The sequence below is a fragment of the Coccinella septempunctata genome, chromosome 2 (genome assembly GCF_907165205.1).
Source record: "Coccinella septempunctata chromosome 2, icCocSept1.1, whole genome shotgun sequence".
Classification (NCBI taxonomy): domain Eukaryota; kingdom Metazoa; phylum Arthropoda; class Insecta; order Coleoptera; family Coccinellidae; genus Coccinella; species Coccinella septempunctata.
Window position 1 is genome coordinate 35,075,456 of NC_058190.1, and position 21,492 is coordinate 35,096,947.

Here is a 21,492-nt window from a genome sequence, read left to right on the forward strand (position 1 = left end):
TTCAACTTTGTGATTTCAAAAGTTTTGTATAGGTGATTTTTGGTGAAACGCTTCAACTGGTCAAAACCAGTTCTACCTTCTGTTGAAAAAAAAAGCCTCACCTTCATATAATCCCTGTATATGAATGGACATGAAATGTTTTACACGAAATAGGTAAATAAATGTTTAATTGTTTGATTGCTCTCGTGCTATAAATGGGTCTCAAATTCATAAATCAGAATAAAATACCTAATATTCGGATAATATATGGTCTATCGGATCAGTAATCAAAGATTCAGCACAATCTCAACATCATCGAGGTTTTCAGAACTTGTATTCTAGAATTTTTTACCAAAGATCGAGCCTTTTGTGCTTTGGGTTGTAGACATTTTTACCAAGTTGTGACCCTTTCTATAAATTTTAACCGATTGCACCTGATTTTTACCCTTTGTCGGCTATTTTATGATTTTTACTGGTATTGCCTGATTGTGACTTATTACCTGATGTTAGTTTCGCCCTGGATGGCCATTTAGTAGAGCAACGAGCAACCTCATGTTATTTTTGTCCGTGAAGATGGCCGCAATGCCAGAACTCACTCTACATCCGGGGGACTGGGAAGATAGGAAGGGATGGAGATTGGAAACCGGAAGGCGTAGGGCGCTATGAACACCTACATAGTGGGCCATTGAAAACTAAACAGCGGCTTTGTTGATCGGCACAACCGAATTATAAACGAACCGACAGTCGATTTTTTTATTCCAGGGGACAACTTCCAAGATCGAATTCAGAACCGTATTGCTTCAACCCTAAGTGTTACAGCTCAAATAGGGAATAGGTAGGACAGGGTAATTGATACCTCATTTTGAAAGGCCTTTCTATTCTAAGTTCAGCATTTTTTTTTTCAGTTCATTCGTTTCTGCGATATTCAAATTTAAATTTTGTACAGAATTGGTCATTTCGTTAAACATTATGTGTGAATTAATTAAATTCTCATTATTTCGTCGATAATCGTTAACTGCCATACACCAGACATCAAAATGATACTGTTTTTTCCTTTTATCAACAATTAGAGTGAAAATTCACAGAAAGAATTCAGATAATTCGTTCATTTTTCAAAAATAACCAGTGTGGAACCGTACGACAGATTTAAAATCGAAATTGCAGAAGAATTGAGTGGAAATTCGATTGATTCACACAGCAGGCTTGAAAGGAAAACCAACGTTGTTTGAAATTTAAATGCAAATATTTCGAAAACAAATGTATTGAATAAAAAAAAATATATTTGAAGAACTCAGAATAAAAAGGCTTTTCAAATGAGGTATCACTTGCCCTTCCCTATCTGCCTATCTTCCCTATTCAAAATGTGGGGGTTGAGGTTATAATAATAATAATATATTTATTGATCCTCTGAGACATATAAACAAACATGTATAGGACAGGTCAAAAAACAAAAAGAAAACAGAAAAATTACTCGACTTGAAATACAAATGGTTGCCGATAATAATCAGCAACACTATAAAAACATTCCTTAATCAGTTTAGCCTTAACCTTCCTTTTAAATTCCTTGAGTTCGAGAGACTTAACACATTTTGGTAAATGATTAAATAATTTGATACACTGATATTTTGGTGAATATTCAAATCTAGTTGTTTTATGTTTTGGAATGTGGAATAGTTCCCCATTTCTAGTACTATAGCTGTGAAAGCTGGAAAGTTTTATGAAGTCCCTCTCATTCTCCTTAAAATACACCAGGCACTTAAAGATGTATACACACGCCACTGTTAGAATCCCACTCTCTACAAATGTCGGACGACAAGAGGTTCTGGGATGGATATTGAACATCATTCGCAAGATTCTTTTCTGAGTTAAGAATACCCTATCAACATCAGTGGAGTTTCCCCAGAGCATAATATTATAGGAAAGATGGCTGTAAACAAGACTATAATATATGTTGACAATAGCGCTTATAGGAAGTGAGTTTTTGACCCTGCTTATTGCATAGTAAGAACTATTTAGTTTCTTACAAACGGAATCGACATGTGCAACCCATCTTAGATTGGAATCGATGTAAATACCAAGAAATTTTGAGTAACAGTAAGAGTTGAAGTGATACGGTTTTGAATTGATCTAAGAAGTTGTCCCCTGTCCCGGATAAGATGGGAAACATTTTGATGTGGAGATAAGAGAACAGAGAACACCTAGCTAGAGGATCACGAAGAACCCCTTTATGTAGTATCTAGGAGTTCTAAATTCCGATTTACAGAGGGTTTTTCAAATTTGGATGGAAATTAAAACCACTTCTGAACGGAACACCGATTAATCCGGAATTTGGAATCAAATATCATTCGATTTGCAGGACCGTATCTCTCGTGTCGATATTTAACACTATATTAATTTCATAACGAAGTGAATTTTGAATCGTTATGAATTTAATCAATTGAATATACATTATTGTATGTTAATTTCAGTTTTCATTTGATCGAATAGCTACCTACATCAGTTTTCTGAAGCGTAACTAAAGGATGGGTCTTCAACAATATTTATTAGCAAGAATAAACTATGAAGTGATGGATAAGAAAGAGGTAAAATAAAAGAAAAACTAAGCGGCTCTCATTATCTGTTCGAAATGAAGACCTTTCATCTGAATACATTTCTCAGCTCTTTTATATTGGAAGGCCTTCATTTCGAACAAACAATGAGAGTCGCTTAGTTTTTGTGTTATTAAACCATTTCTCATTCATCACCATCACTTTATAATTTATTCTTGCTGATTGAATGACTTAAAACTAAATAATTGTTAAAGACCCATCCTTGAGTAACGCTTTAGAAAACTGATGTATTGGATCAAATAAAAACTGAAATGAACATTCAATGATGTATATTCGATTGATTGAACTCATAAAGATTCTTAATTCTTTTGGTTATGAGATGCGAACCTCATTCTGGTTGAAATACATTAGGAGGTGAGAGTTATGGGGTTGTTGCGTTACTTTTTTAACTCTGTATATGGAATATGGAATGTTTTATCAATCTAGCTTTGCAATTTTTTCCGAAGAAAAGGATGATAAAGGTGAAACTAATATATGTACCAAGATACAAACAATAATTTTAATTACAATGAAATAAATATTCAGGGGCATAATTTTATATTTGAAATTCTATAAGGTGTTTGTTGTTATAAAATAGATACTTTATAATTGTAATATAAGCTAGATATATGTTTGAAAGAAAACTACTTTGAAATTTATTCTTATTAGAAGGGGAAAATGAAAACAGTTTTTGATATTCGGAAAAATATTTCTCTCAAGTTCCCAGAGAACAACTCCTCTCTTAATAAATCCGAATTTTCAAGCGTATCTCCCAGAAAAATGATCGTTGTTCTAAATGTGGTATCCACATATTCTGAAAGAGCAACTATTCAAGTAATAAATCTGGAAACTTCATGGGACTCGGTGCAACTTTTATGAAGAATCACAGCTGCAACTTTATCTTGGGGCATTGAATTGGCGTTAGTTCGTTTATCTGCTCTGATCATAACTCTGTGATCGTATCTATTGGCATGCCTGCCAAAACAGTCTTGAATATAATCTAACCAATGCATGATGTTCATTGAAAAGTTGCTGCTGATCTTAAACAATTTCTTCTCAATGCTGCATTTGTATTAAGTATTTGACGTTGATCAAGTTGATCCTCCATATTTTCAGTGTTTTTATCACTTCCGGTTATGCCGGAAGTGGTTATCAACTTCTGAGAACATGAAATTCTTGAAGATAGAGAATGAGTACTTGCTATATAATTATTAGTGCAAAAGAGATTAAGGAAACAGCCCATATAATTATCCAGCTTATGCTATCAATTCACTTTTACAAATAGTGAATAATCAAATTTTTGGATTATCCATCGAATTTCGAGGTGACTTCAATAATATAACTTCACTCATATCACGAAGCTTTCCACAGTTACTTGAGCTTATTCTTTATTCGGGATTTTCAGAAAGATGCATGGTCAAACATGCCATTTTCGCCATTTACGAGATATTCAATAAATAACACGTTTTTAGGCTAAGCAACGCTTTTAAATCTGAAGAATTAATTCAGTTCCATTTTTATTAACTGCTCACTAATGTTTTGAAGTATTTCAAGAATGAAGATTACTTGAGTCTCATTATTATTCATGGCGAATGTAATCAAGTTGTGAATAGAACAATTAGAATCTACATTGAGGGATTTCCCTAATCCATCTTGACCATCAGTAGAATATGAAAAACATAAAGAAATTTAGTACGTGCATGTCAGAAACAAAACGGTCAGAAAACAGTGAAATGTTGTAGATGAGGAACAAAGAAATCACAGTTATAGAGTATTTTCGCAAAATTCTCCAAAGACGCTGAAGGACATTATGATCTCTGACTTTTGAGCCTGCAGACTTCATCAGATTTATTTTGTTCATTTCTCTACCTTGTTGTCGCTCTGAAGCTTCCTTGCTTACAGTTGCTATTTCGTTTCAGGAAGCTTAAATGCATGTAGACATTTTACCTTAATTTAATATATCAGTACACATAAAAGATTCCTTTTTATTTCCCTTTATATATGACGACACTCTTTATGGTCTTTATGGACTCTTAAGTCTGAAAGAACAATTTTATACTGCTAGGATGCAGGAAATAGAGCAACAATATTTACGGCAAAAAACAAGTTGAGGCTGCCACACGAAGTGTACAGTTGCCTCAGCACCACATTAATTACAATCTTTGAGTATTCAGTTAATACTCAATCAAGGGTACAATCTAGTTTCTGCAGAAAATTCTTATTACACCATTTCCAGTGGTAATTCAGAAATTTAAATTCAGGTTAGTCAAGTTTATTTCAGAAACCGTCAATTTTATTTCAGATTAGTAGATTTTTTTTCAGAAATCGTCATTTGAAATTCAGTTTAGCCACGTTTATTTTAGAAAACATCAAATGTAATTCAGATTAGTCAATTTAATTTCAGAAACCATCAATTGTAAATCAGATTAATCATTTGTAATTCAGAAAGTACGAATATTATTCAACCAAAGTTACGTGCCTGTTACTTGTCTACAGGACTTATTCGATAGCTCAGTATATACAGGATGATAAGTGCCTCTCACCTCTCTTTAATTTTTTTCTGATAAGTAGTAAAAAATAATTCATACAAAAGCTTTATGATACAAAATGGATTGTTAAAAAATTTCTTTTCACTTATAAAGAGTGTTGCAGATGGACTGGATGTGCTCCTATTTTTCGAATAGGTAAATTTCAATCTCCAGAAAATTCTGTATAGTATATAGTTTCTGTTAACGCATACTTAATTCAATTGATTTCTTTCTGTATTACACTTGATATTTCCTTAAATACAATTGACGATTACTGAAATGAACTGACATCAGTAGTTCATTCATATCAATGAATCACAATTGACCATTTCTGAAATTGAATTGAACAATCTGACTTACATTTGATGTTTTCTGAAAGACTAATCTGAAATACAAGTGGTGTTTTCTGAATTTCAATTGGTTAGTTCTCAATTACAACTGGAAATGGTGTAGTCAACTTCAGACTCAAATCCACATAGATAGGAGGTATGCATTATACAACCTTTTTCTTATTTCTTCCATCTAATCTTCACAATTCACTAATCCCACGACGCTAAGTAGATCCATATTTATCATCGTGGACTCCTTTACTATAATAATCACGTTCCTTACTTTGCAACAGTTGCAAGCGAAGGCAACAAATTGAATTATACCAATAGAACTTTCCGCTAGAATTGAACTTCAAATTCCCTCTATGTATATGACTATTACATAATATATCGAAAGTCATTTTACTGCTTTTCACATCTTTCAGCACGCGATAAGGTAAGGTACTTTGTTCTTTTGAGAACAACTTTCTGGAATGATTCCCTTAAAAACCAATGCAAGGGGAGTATTACCTACCATTAGATGAAAACAAGTTGTTCTTATACAATGGTTTTACAATAGAAAGATCTTGTCTCTGTTTGTACCCTACTTGGGAGTACAAATTAGTTCGGTCCGAAAATGGCTTTGAATGTTATTAATCTTTTTTTTATATAGTGGTAGAGAGAGTGGTGGAGACGTTACCACAGTGGCGATAATAGGCTTCGTTTCGACTGTTAATGGCGGACAAATGGACGATGTTTACATTGTGGGAGTTGATCTAATTTGAAATATTCTGTAAATAGCTAAATTGTGCTTCCTCACATTTCTGAAGAATAATCTAAACTGGTAATTTGCCAACAATCTTTCAGTTCTTCATAAATATGTAACTGTGTATTTGGACCATTGATCACATTGATTTATTCATCCAAGAAAGGATGAAAAGGAGCAAATTGAGTGTAAAAACAAACATAATAATATATTAATATGGGAATAAAATGAACCTGTATGTATATTTGTTTAATATTTCATGTCCACTTTTTACATGAACTTTTGGAAAAATCAGGGAGGATGGAAAAAAGTTTTTAATGCAGGTTAAGGCACATGTATTGAAAAGTATAGGACCTTCTTTGGAAGTATCCCAAAAAAGCCATTGACTCAGCTCCTAGTACATCTGCTTACTCATGTGCCTCTCCTTCTGTTGGTACCTTGAAGATTACATAGACTGTGTCTTCCATAGGCACATTTCAAAACATCTCCTTTAAAAATCTACTGAAAAATCAAGTGGCGATACAACTTCTCGGGTGAATATAATTTTTGAGAAAAGGAGTGCAAGTTGAACTGCACAAAAAGTACTTCCTATTTCCTATATAGAAGAATTACAAGTATAAAAACAAATTCCAAAAAGCCTAATCTGTAATATTGGTTACTTAATATTACTAATTCCAAGACTATAGATAAGTGTTGTTTGGAATATTATATATTATTGTTAAAATAAAAATAGTTTTCGATTTTTTTTGTCCTTATACGATTTTGTGTAAAGCCCGTTTGTAACAGCCGAACATTCTCTGGAGAATCTCTACAGAATTTTGGCAAGAAATCGGCAGAAATTATTTTGTATGTAACTGAACAATGAATTCTACCGAAAGTATGTATGTAACTGCAGAGAATTCACGAGTACCTAAATTGTCTAGAGAATTTTCGGCTGATTTGAATTAATCGATAACATATCACTATGAGATTCTACGTTAGATTCTACGGAATCTAACACCTGCTTTTATTTTATTATAAGCTTTTCACAATGAATAAACATAAACAGTTTCGGACTTCTCTGACCTCATCAGCGCGAGAAGGATATCAAATGAATGACACTCACGGACAGTTTATGAAAACTGCCAAACATTTCATCGAATTAGTTTCAGAAAATGAAATGTTCATTATTTTCCAACAGAAGTTGAGTAATAAAATCTGAGTTGATAGACAATTCACGGATAAAAAAAGCATGTTCTAACACATGATCCTACCTTTATTGTGTTTCCATTTGCTAATCTTTTTCTGAAAATTACATTCGCTGGAGAAATTGTTTCATCGCCTGATTTCACGGTAGAGATATCATTGGAAATATTTTGTGATCTGATAAGTATAAGGAAGAATTTTATGAAGCACAGTCTATGGTGATGCTCGAGGTTCCAACAAAAGGCAAGGGAAATGAACAGACATGTGTACTAGCGAGCTGAGTCTTCTAGTGAAGAGAGGCAATTGACTTCATAAGACTCATCCTCGAAGCATTGCACCTTCACGTTTGGACACATCTTTGGTCGATATTAATATGTTAGGCACTGCATTTGCCTTTAACTTTTTTCTCATCCCCTCTTTTTTTTCCACATCTGAGGGGGAAAATGTATATTATGCTTGTTTTGAAACTATGCTACTTTTAGCCTTTCTTGGATGGAATAACTGAATGCGAACAGCTGTTCAAACACACAGTTTATATGATCAACTAAAAGATTTTTTGATAGATATCAAATGCAACTTGCAGGATCGTGTGATATCAACAAGCACTTTCCGTACCTTTGAAATCCATGGATATCCATCAAAACCAAGGCACTTGGGTGAATAGTGAGACGTTGAAAGATCTCATATCGCAAAGGTCGTTAAAATTATTCAACACACCCGATGTATTCTCCATACATTGTTCCTTCTGGTTATTTTTTGTTCCGACGTATGCAGTAAGATTTGGAGGTCACTTCTTACCCAGAAATCGAAAATTGGGTACCCACTTGGATCGCTTTAAAGGACGAGGCAGCTTTTCGAAATATAATTCGAAAATTGCCTGAAAAGGGAAGTGGAAAAAAGTAGCAGCCAGCGATGAAGAATAGTTTGAATGATCCGTTCGTTCATTTTGTTCTGAAATTCATTTTCTACCATATAAAACGGACTGAACTAATTTGTAGATAATCCTAATAATAATAATTTTACACATCCTGTAGGACATTTTACAATGTACAGGAAATGCTACACAGAAAATTTGTTTTACAATGATTCTATGACATAGAGAACCTGTCATTGTAGTCTAGATTGTGTCTGAATTTCCATTTTCAGCTTTGACCCCGTAGCGTTATTGCGATAATTCGCTATGCTGCTAGATAACTATCGGAAAGAAGAAATGATGATTTCGCATTATAAATCAGCGTAGGAAACGAGTTCTTCGAAGCGGGAAAGGTCAAACGAGCTCACCATTACAAGCAGCAAAGTAAGTACATGGTCACTTAAAGTTGGGAAGGAGCCTCAGAGCTAAAGTGCAAGATAAATAAAACTGATGTGGGGAGAAACGCCTGGGCTTGGAATTTCAAGGCTGCTGAAAAGTACACCGGTCGATGGCTTGGGGCTGAGCGAAGCAACACTTTGGAGCACATTTGTCGAGAGACGTCTCCTCTCTCTCTCTCTCCATTTAGACCGGAAACTCCCCCACTGCTGCGTCAGCCAGGGGCCTGAGCTTTATCACGGTACGGTGCAGCTGGGACTTGGACCCTATGGCTCTTTGTTTCCCCTCTCTTTTCCTCTTTTTTTTACAAGAACTTGTTATGGAGTATTATGGACAGAGAGTTTCTCGAGTATTTTGAGCATTCGGTTTTCAAGAGCTTTTTACCCGATGAAGAAGTTATGGCCACACTTTATGTACGTGGAATCTCAGGGTCGGTTGGATATAAAAAAGGTCTTCCTTCATTAACGCCCAATTTTTGAATACCGTCTCATTCTTGCTCACTATCTTCCAATAAATGGAGGTATTGGGCGAGGGTTCTTAAGTTGAAATATTCTTATGAAAACGAGAAAACCTTTAAATGGGATAATACTTTTTCCACACTAGACTTCAAGAGCATTCTGGAAATGGATAGAAAACTGCGAGTTTCACACATACGTCATACGTCGGTATAATAATTTCCATTTTATAATAAGCTTATCCCAGATTGAAATCTGCATTATAAATGAAATTCATTCGATCATTATGCCGGCCAATACCATCGAATAATTTTATATTAAAAATATCGATTTAGCGAAGTAATCTGGTTTATTATACACACATAGGGTGTTTCACGAGTAAACTGACAAAGGAAAACTGAGAAAAGAGGGCATTGAGCTTCAAATTAATCCCATTTGGGTATTTAAGGTATCTTATATCATTGAGTATTAACTGAAAGCTCATAGACATTTCTCAAATTCTTGTTTTACGACTAAATCTTCTGGAATTATTTATCGATTGAGTGTAAAATACTCAAAGATTCAAGATTCAACTAAAATTTGGTTTTGTGTTGATGTTGTCCTCCTCAAATCAACAAAATTAAAAACATTTCAAAAAATCAGAACCGGACTGAACGAGACCATATTTTAATTCAAACTCTAGATAAATACCCCGTGTATAGTTTCTCATTGTCCTTTTTATAGAAACCAAATGATGTTCTTTGTTCTTTTCTTCTTTTGAATTAAGCTCGATATCCTCTATTTGCAGTTTTTGTTGGTCGAGTTACCCGTGGAACTCCCTGTATATTTCGAGATGAAAAATGGGAAATTTTCTCACGTTTCCATTGATAAGATCGAAATGCTAGATTTTAACCATGGTTTCGGTCTCATTTGAACTCGTCAGAGCAGCACAACTCCCAGTACTCCCACTCCGATGAAAAACGCTTAGAACAAAGATTATAGAGTAGAAAGATGGGAAACGAAGCTTAAATACAGTGACTGTACTGTAGGGTCACTGTACGAGTGTAATACTAAAGTGTGTTTCAACTGTGTTTTCTAAGACCTTAAACCTTTAAGACTGGTTAAAATATTAATTCCAGGGCTATTTGCAGAAATATATGAAATTTTGAAAGATGGCCATTTTGATCAAAGAGGTTTTGAATGTTTAGAGTCTCGTATCACCTTTTGATTATCTAGCACGTTCTAGTTCTATAATTGCCGATTATTGAATTTTTTTGTCTAATTTCTTGGTGAAAACCTCAAAATATCGTTCGAAAATTATTGCCGAGTGAAGAACTGTGTTTAAAATCAAATGGATTTTCCGAAATTAAGTTTTTCACTTTACTACGGAAAATGGAAATGTAAGAATCTAACCTGGTAACATGTGACTGTTGGTCTTTCATTGATTTTTATTTTCACTGCTCCGAAGTGAATAAAATTTTCAGGGCGTAAGGCCTGCAAATACTACTGACTACACCATGTGCAGTGAACATTTTACTGCAAGTCGATTGAGAACTGTTCATCCACGTGAATTATTGTATGCAGGAAGCATCCCTTGCATGAAAGGAAATATTATGACCTCAATACGTCAATTCAAAGATTCTCAATTGCTACCTCGATTGCTACTCTTTCAATATATTCAGGAATGCTAAGATTTTATTGATTTCGGTTTGGGGATCGAGTGACTGTCAAATTGTTGTTTGGAAAGTCAAAGTTTTATGAAACCTGCTGTGTATGTTTCATTTATCAATTTGTATATTGTGTCATAAAAAGACCATATCATGAAGAAATCAGAAAAAAAGGATAAAGAAACTATCCTGACGGGCTAACAAATAGGTCTTGCGTACCTCTGTAAGGTTTTTTTTCAATTGTAGTACTGAAAATTCTGTAAATAATATGTTAGTAAGAATGTGTATGCTATGATGGTTCATATTAATTCCTGATATAAATTGTAAATATTCAACGAAATTTATTATGTAAAAAAACGTATTGAACACTTGAACAGAAATAACACCTTTGACGTATAGCAGATGACCATATACTCTTGTGTCCTAGTCATAGTGCTATTCGTTGTCCAAATGAAAATATAGCCGACAACAATAATAAAACCGACAGCTCATTTCATTGATATCAATTGATTCCAAACAATCTTCGAATGAAAACTAACATCCTGATCACAAAATAAAACCATACTTTTAGTTTGTCGCTCAGGATGTTTGTTTTCTGGTCTCAACAAGGTCGATATTGAAATTCGAAATTCGAATTTCGCGCCCCTCAATTATAAAGCAGTAACCTGTTTTTAATAACAGTGTTTCTGTATTGACAGTTCCTACGTTTTAAGCGCTATCTTATTGTCAAATGGGTTTTCACAGGCCAAAATGTAGTCGGTTTTTAGTACTAGAGATATAAGGGGCATGAGGGCGTTTCCTATTTTTTTATTCTATAATCTTTGGCTTAGAATTGACGGACATTAATTAAATACTAGTAGAAGTTTCTGAGCATTATTAATCGAGCGCCATCTAGTAGGCAACGAGACCTAACCTCCTAACCTCCAAGAAACACTTTTTCGGTATACCTATAGTTTTTAATTGATGTGAACTACATAAGTTGAGCGCTCTAATATTCGACCTTTTTGGAAATGAAAGTAAGTATTCTTCATATTTTGTCGCATAATGTACCGTTTTCAAGTAATTTGATATTTTGAAATAAAGCAATACCTCAAAAATCTAAAAAATTTGATACTTTGCCTGAATGAAACTCTGTTTAAAAGATCCACATCAGATGTAAAGATGTATATTGTTATAGATATATGTATTATATTTTGCTTGCCTTTTTATATAGGCTGTATCGGAAAAATGGTGAAGTTTTCCTTTACTACATTACACTTTACAATGTTTTCAAGAATCTACTGTTGAAATAATATGTACATACAAGTCAAAGACTTACACTGTAGATGTATCAGATGTTTTGAGTAATTTCTTTCATAACCATATAATGGAAACTTACTTGAAGAAGACACATATTATATTTGGGTAGTTGGTATTTATTTTCACATTCAATTCTTCACATAACTTATCTATGGTAAAAAATTAAAAAAAAAACAACGATATGATCATTAATGATATTAATGTAACAAGAAATGCTGGTCAACGATTTGAGATCGAGGCAAATGCTGATTTTTTTTAAATTTTTGCTGATAAAAGGGTCCCTCTACGACAACTTGTTAGTTTCTGATTAATGTGACTATGAAGGTGGTGAAGGCGACCAACGCGGGCAAGTCACAAAATGCACCCCCTCCCTTGTCAAGGTGCCCATCTCTGCTTCAAATAGAGTGTCATTTATGATTTTTTCAGCGAAAAGTTTTTGGTCTGGAAGCAGTCTTTTCAATTTGATAGCCCAGCCTTTGGCTAGTATATCCTCTTCCTCCTCGGGTCGTATAAAATATTCGGAAGACGGTCCTGCTAGGTGCTCAGTGGAATCAGGCTGATGTTTCCTTTTTCTCGAAGTAGATTTTGAAGTTCGAATGGGAGAAGGCAATGCAGTTTGGGCAGGAAGTGACTGCGAGTCATCGGATAGTATTGGCTGTAACAAGAAATATGAAAAATTGGGGACTGCCGACAGAAGTTAAAAAATTCAGACATAATGAAACAACAGTAGTTTATTTTTCAACAGGTATATTTGCTGAGCTATAACCTAAAGATGTGTTTTTTCTTATGACAACAGTAGTTTGAAATGACTTAGAAAGACTGAGGGGGATGTATGATATATTTCTGCAACGGTAAAAAAATGACGTTTCTTTCTAAGTCATTTTAAAACTACTGTTTTCATAAGAAAAAACACAACTTTATGTTATACCTCAGCAAATAAACCTGTAGGAAAACATCCTAGTACGCCTAGTACGGATTGCTATCAAAAAAGTGTCTGTATAATGTTTTCATTTCAACATCCCAGCACAAACAGAAACGGAAATAATGACCAAAGTTGAAATCGCCCAAATTTAAATTTCGGCATATAACTCAAAAACAAAAGAAGAAAAAGGAATGTAGTTTATGGCATTATTAGATTCTCGAAAAAAGACGACATGATGAAAGTTGTGGTTCAGGTATCACGAATTTTGCCCTTCCTGTACATTCATCGCCATATATGTATCTCAAAAACGTTCAAACGTAGAAAAAATTTCTTCGAACAAAATTTGTAGAAAATGAAAGTGATAACGCCTTAAGAGGAAGGCAATGAATAATAATAAGAATTATATACAGATGCGTACTCAGTAGCACGTGCCAGTATTGAAAAAGAGTCCGTCAAATCCAAACGTTACTCCGGAGAAGAAGCTATGTTGCAGCATCTGCTTTTCTTCGATGGAGCGTACTCTATTTGGTGGCCCTGACGATGGCATATTGGCTAGCTCATTCAGATCGTAACATTTGTTGGTATTCGTATCGGCGGGTGGTAAGCATCTGAATTAGTTCTTATTCTGTAGAAAATATTATGCTCTACAAAGTTGCGATGAATGCGAAAACAATTTGAAGCCCAGGGGAGAAGATAATTAAAAAAAAATGATTTTTGAGACATTTATGGCCAATTTTGATTGTTTCGGCTTGCTGAAACTGTCAGTTTATATTCTTTCCGTTATTCTTGAATCATTAGCTTCAAATTGAGAAAAAAAGCCGCCACGCTAGAGAATGTACACTTGACGTTTTTTTCTGCAAGTTTGGCGCCCTCCCACACATTTTCGTCACGCTTTAATTGTCATATTAAGAGAATATATACTTTTCAACATGTAATTAACCACATATATCTCATTCTGACACGCTAGAGTATGTACTATTCATAAGATTCAGTCTAGTTCTTCTAGTTTTATTATTTGACAATAATTCTTGATCCCCTATAGGGGGCACAGCAACATTTTGATATGAATTCATTGCTTCTTCTTCTCCTCATGAAGGAGGTCGTCCTTCATTTTCATTACAAGATATGTTATGTAAAAAACTGTGCACTTAATCATCATCATTGCATCTATACTTTTAATATTCTCATTGAAGGAGCTGAGATTCTTCGCTTCCAACTGCCTTCCTTTCCACTGTGTTTCTGAATCTACAGAAGAAATCCAGGTCGACATATTACTCAAAATAATTCCTCCTAGCTCCAAATCTTCTGGGCCTCACTGTTTCCTCATCACTACTAATCGTAAATAATAACTAATAAACACCCAATAAATGTGAAACGCTTCCTAACCAGTATTCCCGAAGAAATGCTGACTTGTCTCTGACAGAACTCAAAATATGTTATCTATGCAGAAAAGCATACGCCACGAAACTTCTATGTCCAGGCAACTCATAGTTAACTCATGAAATTTTCGGGGTTAAGTCAACCACAAGTTTACTTTAGGTCAAACGATAAACCACACTTTGTGAAACAGAATTTTTGATTTAACCACTGGTCACTACATAACTTTGGGTTAACCATATTAACCGTCTGTTCCGATATTCCTGAATAGTACTGTCAGTATTTCAGAAACGATGCCTATTGGCCCAGTCGTTCGAGTTCTATTGTTATTCGATTGCGGGCCAGTACTAACAGCAATATCGGAACAGGCCCATTGTGAAACTGGGCCTTAGTCTGACACGCTAGAGTATGTACAATGATCGTTTTTTTCTTAGATTTATAAAACAGCAGGCTCTGCTACTAGACAATTCCCCCTATATACAGGTCTAATTTTTGGTAGTATATCTCGAATTTCCCTCTTGGTTTCTCCAACTATTTGATAAGGGTTTAATTATTGATCCTTCAAAAAAAGTCCCCGGATTTTACCTCCCTACAAAAATTTGGTGTACATTAAAACCTCTTCGGCCATGGTGGTGCTCCCCAGATGGAATGCTGTTGGAAGTTCAAGATATGAGAAGAAATTATAGCTCACTAAGCCCAGTCGAATAGTTGCTCAAAGTATAAATTTCAGGATGGTTTCAAGGAAATTCATTCGGTGGCCGATTCTTTTTTGAGATGGGTTGCAAATGTCTAAACTACCTGCTTTTGATACAACTTTTGAAACGCCAAAATGGAGGTGTATATTAGTTTTCAGTTCACTCTATCTCTCATTCCAAGGTGAAACCTTAATCTGACTGGAGTATTCATGAATTTTGTGCGTTACTTTTCAGTAAATCTGTAAAAAAAAAAATCTCACCTCCGAAGCTTCTGTCGACGCTGTTTCATTCTGATCCCTTATGAAATAAAGGGAGTAGTAATACCAGAGAGAAGGTTCAGGGATGTCGTCCGTTGAAGCCCTTTTCTCCTCCATCACCTTGTGTTGCCTGTTGAAATTAGTTCTCAGCGTATTAATTTTCTGTTTGAAATTCTCAACAGTGAAGTCCGGTTTGAGCTCCTTCAGAACCTCCACGATTTTCTCGATGGCAGCATTTCTCTTGTTTCTATTAAAGTAATCTTTACTTTTCACTTTCCACAGCTCAGGGGAATCCCTATATAAATCTATCAACCGGCTAGTAAACTCGCGTTCCAAACGTGTTTCAGTGTTGAAGAAACCCTCCATGATCGCCGCCGAGCTCGTGACTGGGAGAGAGATTGATCAAAAACTTTCCACTCGGTCAAGCGCCCGAGTTCAATCACTTACGTCAATCAATCGTCGCCAGTGATTGGCTCAAGAGCGATACGGGTTCCTAGATAATTATCACGATAAACTCAATCGATTGACATAACGCTTCGATTGAAAGGACTAGGAGAGCGTCGGAAATTTCAATGTATCGATCTCATGACAGAATAAAGGGAGCGTTCAAAAATTTTTTTCCTCACTTTATAATGCAAGTGATGAGCTTGTCACCGTATAGTTCCCATATTTCTAATAAGTAAACATATCGGTGGCATCGGCCTCTTACGTACATTTTGATATACAGGATGGTGACAAATTCGATGCTCACCACTACTATCTTCCAAACTATACCTACCAGATAAAAATTCCGATTACTTATTGACAAACAGTTTTGCCTTTGCAATTCCTTCAACATTACGTGAATTAAATCTTCTTTTATTTAGATTTATAATGAAAAATCGGTAATATACGATATTAGAAAATTGCTTATACGAGGATATATTTCAAAAGAATATAAATACTAGGATATATTGAAAAAATTTTTGCCTACTATAAAACCAAACAAAATTTCAATGCCACAATATTTCTTAACTCAACATATTCACCTCTCAATGCCTTAATTGGATACATTTATTACAGCGAACCTGCAGCATCTCTACACCTTTCAAAAAAATGTTTCTTCTTGCTCTGCAAACCAGACCTGCACAGCTTTTATTACCTCTTCGTTGGAAGAAAATTTAGTACCTTTTAAACTTTTTTTCAGTTCAGGAGAGAGATGAAAGTCGGATGGAGCAAAATCTGATGAATAAGGGGGTGTTCTAGTAATTCAAACTCTAAATCACCAATTTTTTGCATGGCAACATGAGATTTGTGTGCAGGGGACTGACCTGCGAAAACGAAACACCTTTGGATAGCTTTCCGCGCCTTCTCTCTTTAATTTTTTCCCGTAGAGCGGTCAGTAATGTCGAATAGTGATCTCCGGTTATTGTTCTACCCTTATCCAAAAAATCAATCATGATTACTCCATGTCAATCCTAAAAAACTGAAGCAAGAACTTTTCCAGTAGATTTTTCGACACGAAACTTCTTAGGTCTTGGAAAACCAGAGTGTCGCCATTGCATCGATTGTTGCTTTGTTTCTGGATCGTAGAAATGTACCCTAGTCTCATCCATAGTAACAATTCGGTTTGAAGTCTATATCGTTTTCAAATCGAGCACAGATCGAACGCGATGCTTCTACCCTTGCACGCTTTTGGCCAACATTCAAACATTTGGGGATCCATTTTGCAGCAATTTTTCTCATGTCCAAATTGACGTGAACTATATATGATGAACACGTTCGTATATGAAATATTCAGTGCTTCAGATATGCGTTTCAGCCCAATTCGACGGTCTGATAAAATCATGTCATGAACTGCATCGATATTTTCGGGGACTGACACAGAAACTGGCCTTCCCGATCGGTCATCATCTTCAATGGAAAATTTACCTCTTTTAAAGTTTGCAGTCCAATTTTTCATGGTCGCATACGAAGGACATCGATCACCAAGGGTATTAAGCATATCTTCGTAAATCTGCTTACCTCTTAACCCTTTTAAATACAGGTACTTGATGATAGCTCGATAATGCAATTTTTCGATTTTCACAATTTCGGTGGACATCTTCTTTCTTTTAATTTGTTTCGTAACTCTGGTTTACTTTTTTGACCTCAAACTTCACACTGACACTTCTATTGTTCGTTGCTATGGTAACGCAATATTTTTTTGTGCATGGAACTGGTCTAGGCTAAGTGGATATCAATATATACCCGTATATTCTGTGTTTTACGAACGATTACCATGAAATTTTCAAATCCGTCAAAGTTATGGCCATTCAGTGAAATTATACCATTTGTATTAAAACCTAAATTTCAAGAGAGAGAAAAATGACTAACCAAAATCGTAATAATGATCAGGAACAACCAACAAACCGTCAAGAACAACCAAATTTGTTGAATGTAATTCCTTATGTTAATGGCCTTTCAGAAAAAATAAGAAGAATCGGTTCGAAGTTCAACATACGAACTGTTTTTAAAACGCAAAATGATTTAAGATCTATATTAACAAAACCTAAACCTTTGAACGAAAAACAAAAATCAAAAAATTGTATTTACAACATACCCTGTATTTGTGGTAAAACTTATACAGGTGAAACGTCCAGACCTCTAGAAATAAGAAAACGCGAACATAAAAATAATATTAAAAATAGAGAAATTAATCGATCACAAATCGCAGATCACATTTGTTCTAATACGGGAGACCACATGATGGATTGGGACAACACTAAAAACCAGACCCAGACCATTTTAAACGAAAAATTAAAGAGTCTACGTGTATTCTATTAGATCAAGATAATAATTTGGCAAATTGTTCGATAGGAATAGATCATATTTGGATCAATTTACTAAAGAAAGAACTGTCATCCGGTAATTTCAAAATTAAATGAATCAACGTTTCTGTGCAGTCTCTGTTTCTGTGTGTTGACAATTAATGTCAGACAAAAAGCGACAATTCAGAAGATTTTCAAAAGTAGATTTTTCCGTCTGATGAAGGAGTCTGATATAGACTCCGAAACGTTACGAAGAATTATAATTTCAACGTTATTTATTTTGAGTTCATTGTCAGGCAACAATTTTTTCTAGTTAATTTGCTCCTGACAAATTAGTGCAAGAATTTACGCAGGAGCAAATCGTTGAGTTCATTTTTAATTGATTTTGTTTCAGAGATTGGGAGTGAAAACCCTAAAAAGTTTATGAAGAGATGCAAAATCCTCCCAAAATAAATTTCAATCGATATCAAGACAAGAAATTCAATTTTTTTTTCTTATGGCAGTTATATTGAATTTTCCCATTATAAGAAATTTATAATAGTACCTATTCTATTCAACATAAGACTCAGTTTGTTCGAAATCGAATCGAGAAGGGGAATTTTGAAAATATTTTCGAAAATATTGGCACTCATATACAACATGCAAAGAAGGCCTTGAATTTTATTTTCGAATTGGTCTACGAATCCATCAAAATCTTTCAAAAGAAAGTCAGATAACCTGCAGTATAGTTGATCTTCGTTGAGTGAGAAACAATTTTTCATTTTATAGCATTTTTCATTCGTCAATACGAAATCACTACACCAATTTGTAAATAAAATTCATGTCCTTCTTAGTGTGAGTAAAGATATTTCCAAAAATATCGTCAAAAATTTGACGATCAATCTAATAGAATCTTGAATAAACATATTAAAATTCATTTTTCAAGGGGGAAATTCAATATGGCTTCCATAAGAAAAAAATTGTCGAATCTTGAAATCTAGGAGGCTGATTTCAATGAAAAATTGTATACCTGATTTCATTTAATGACGATAATATTGAAGGATTTCAAAATAACATGGGAATCTTCCTCAAAGGAAAGAAGATATATAATCAATTTTAGAATATCATAATAATATATGTACAATTTCTAACTTCTCATTATAAATCTATAGAACAAAAGAAGATATCAAGATTTGAGGGATGTCATGTTGGAGGACTTGCAATAAAGGCAGGTGAGCATCGAATTTGTCACCATCCTGTAGATTAACTTTTTAAGAAAACTACGAGCAGATTAAATGTTTTTTTTTAAACGGTCGAATAAAATTTTCTTGACTGCGATTGACTTCAAGGATCCATAATATTGTAGATGCAACTGAATACGTAATTTTGATTCCTGATTCCACTGAAGGATTTCAACTTTACTTCTATAACTTTTGTGGGATATTGATTGGAGGATACATTGGGAGGAGCATACATTTTTCTAGTCGAGTAGTTTATCTTGAAATGAGGTAATGAATTCTGAAAGTCGAATGTGTGAGGTGTTGTTGGACAGAATACTAATGTGAATTTTTGATTATCCTTAATATCCTGATGCCTGAGATGGATTTAACACAATACGATCAAATTGCTGGATTTTTCGTAGAGCCAGATTATCTACATTATTGTTGGCTAAGTGGATTTGACAGCACTCTGCTGATTAACGCCCAGTTGCAGGAACGTCAATTTAATTGGCCATTAAAATTTTGATCCTCCCCTAAACGATGCATATACCCTGTTTAATAAAGGATTAAAATTTTTATGGACTATTAAATCATAATTGACAAATTGACTTATCTGAAACTCAGTGTAACACTTATAAATAAAGATCAAATATCATTATAATAAAGACAATTTACAACTCAGGTAATCCGAGGTAACATGGGTGTTCAGCAGCCTCCTTGGATAAGTCGGATTTATATTCTGAACATTCAAAAAATAAATACAGAACATTCCTAGGAATATATTTGTTTGAGTCTGGATAAGGAACGAAAACCTTACCAATAACAACCAAAATACAGAGTGGATTTTGTGTCCTCTGTTCTCACCAAAAAAGTAATGATTGATCTTCTAGCTATAATTCGCATTTGAACGTCAGAGATCTGAAAATATTATAAAAATCGATAATCACAACATGCAAATTTTCAGTACAGAATTGTGCTTGATTGTGTTTAGTTTGTCTAATAAGCCATCGTAGTGAATCACCCTGTATAATCACCCTTCACCTTCTGTCACACGACTTGTCGGTTGTTTTTTCCTTTCGTGAAGATTCTGAAAAAAGTCGACGATGAACCAACAACAAGCATACGATCTATGGCTAGATTAGTGGAAGTTAGCCACAAAGTATGGAAGACACTGAGTCACTAAGAACAGTTTCACACCTACCATCATCATCATCACCATCAAGGACATGTACAAGCATTGCAATCTGAAGAATTTTTTTCCAAAAAGAGTTTTTTTTCTGTGGCTGTTTATTAATGCATATTGTACAATATTAATTCTGTCCACCTAGCCACACTCACAAGAAATGGAGTGAACAATTCTCATAATTCTAGTCAACAGAAAATCCCCACTACGTGAGGATAAATGTCCAGCAAAGATTCTTTTTGAATGATGCTGAATATTTTCTCGGGAATGTCGACAAATGTGAAGATGTTTTTTTCTTCAAAGTTTATTCGACCACTTCGCCGGCGTTTCGGGGAATAAAATTTAGAAGGAAAAAGATCCTTACCTTCGTCCACATTCCTGAGAAAATACTCAGCATCATTAAACATGGATGCAACAGACCAACATATGTATTCTGCTTGAATGTTTGGATTGGCTTCTTTCTACCATTAAACTTAGATATTATCATTTTGTTTGCGAAGATAAGTATTTTGCTGTGACGGGGTAGAATTCATCGAAAAACATTTTACGAAAAATCGAGTAAGAGACAGATGGAAAAACAGGTTGAATGAACTTTAAAAAATGCATGTCGATTTTTGATTCGAGGGACAACTTCTGGGATCAAATTTACGAATGTATCTTTTCAACCCTCAGTGTTACAACCGCAACCCCTACATTTTGAATAGGAAGGATGGGAGGGTACCATTTTTAAGTTTTCGTCATTTAATCCATTCGTTTTCGAAATATTCACATTGAAATTGTTTATTTCATTTTGACGTTTAAAGACGACAATATTCAACCCACAGTAACAAGGGTAAGTTGACGTCCATCCACTCAATTTTGTATACAACACGTGAGTTATAGATGTTTATTCATTTAACTCACTTGTATAAATAACTAAAACAACATTGGTTTTCCCTTTAAGCATGCTGTGTGAATCAATCGGAGCTTTATTCATTTATTCTGTAATTTTGATGATAAATTTGATA

The 21,492-nt window shown here is 34.5% G+C and overlaps 1 protein-coding gene across 1 annotated transcript; it reads right to left on the reverse strand.

Moving 5' to 3' along the window:
• Positions 1-12,177: 12,177 nt before the first annotated feature.
• On the reverse strand, positions 12,178-15,872 carry LOC123307141. The gene is made up of 2 exons (XM_044889359.1): positions 15,318-15,872; positions 12,178-12,718 (listed from the first exon to the last, which is right to left on the reverse strand). The coding sequence occupies exons 1-2, from the start codon at positions 15,678-15,680 to the stop codon at positions 12,380-12,382; spliced, it is 702 nt and encodes a 233-aa protein (XP_044745294.1). The 5' UTR covers positions 15,681-15,872; the 3' UTR covers positions 12,178-12,379.
• Between the last annotated feature and the right edge of the window lie 5,620 nt (positions 15,873-21,492).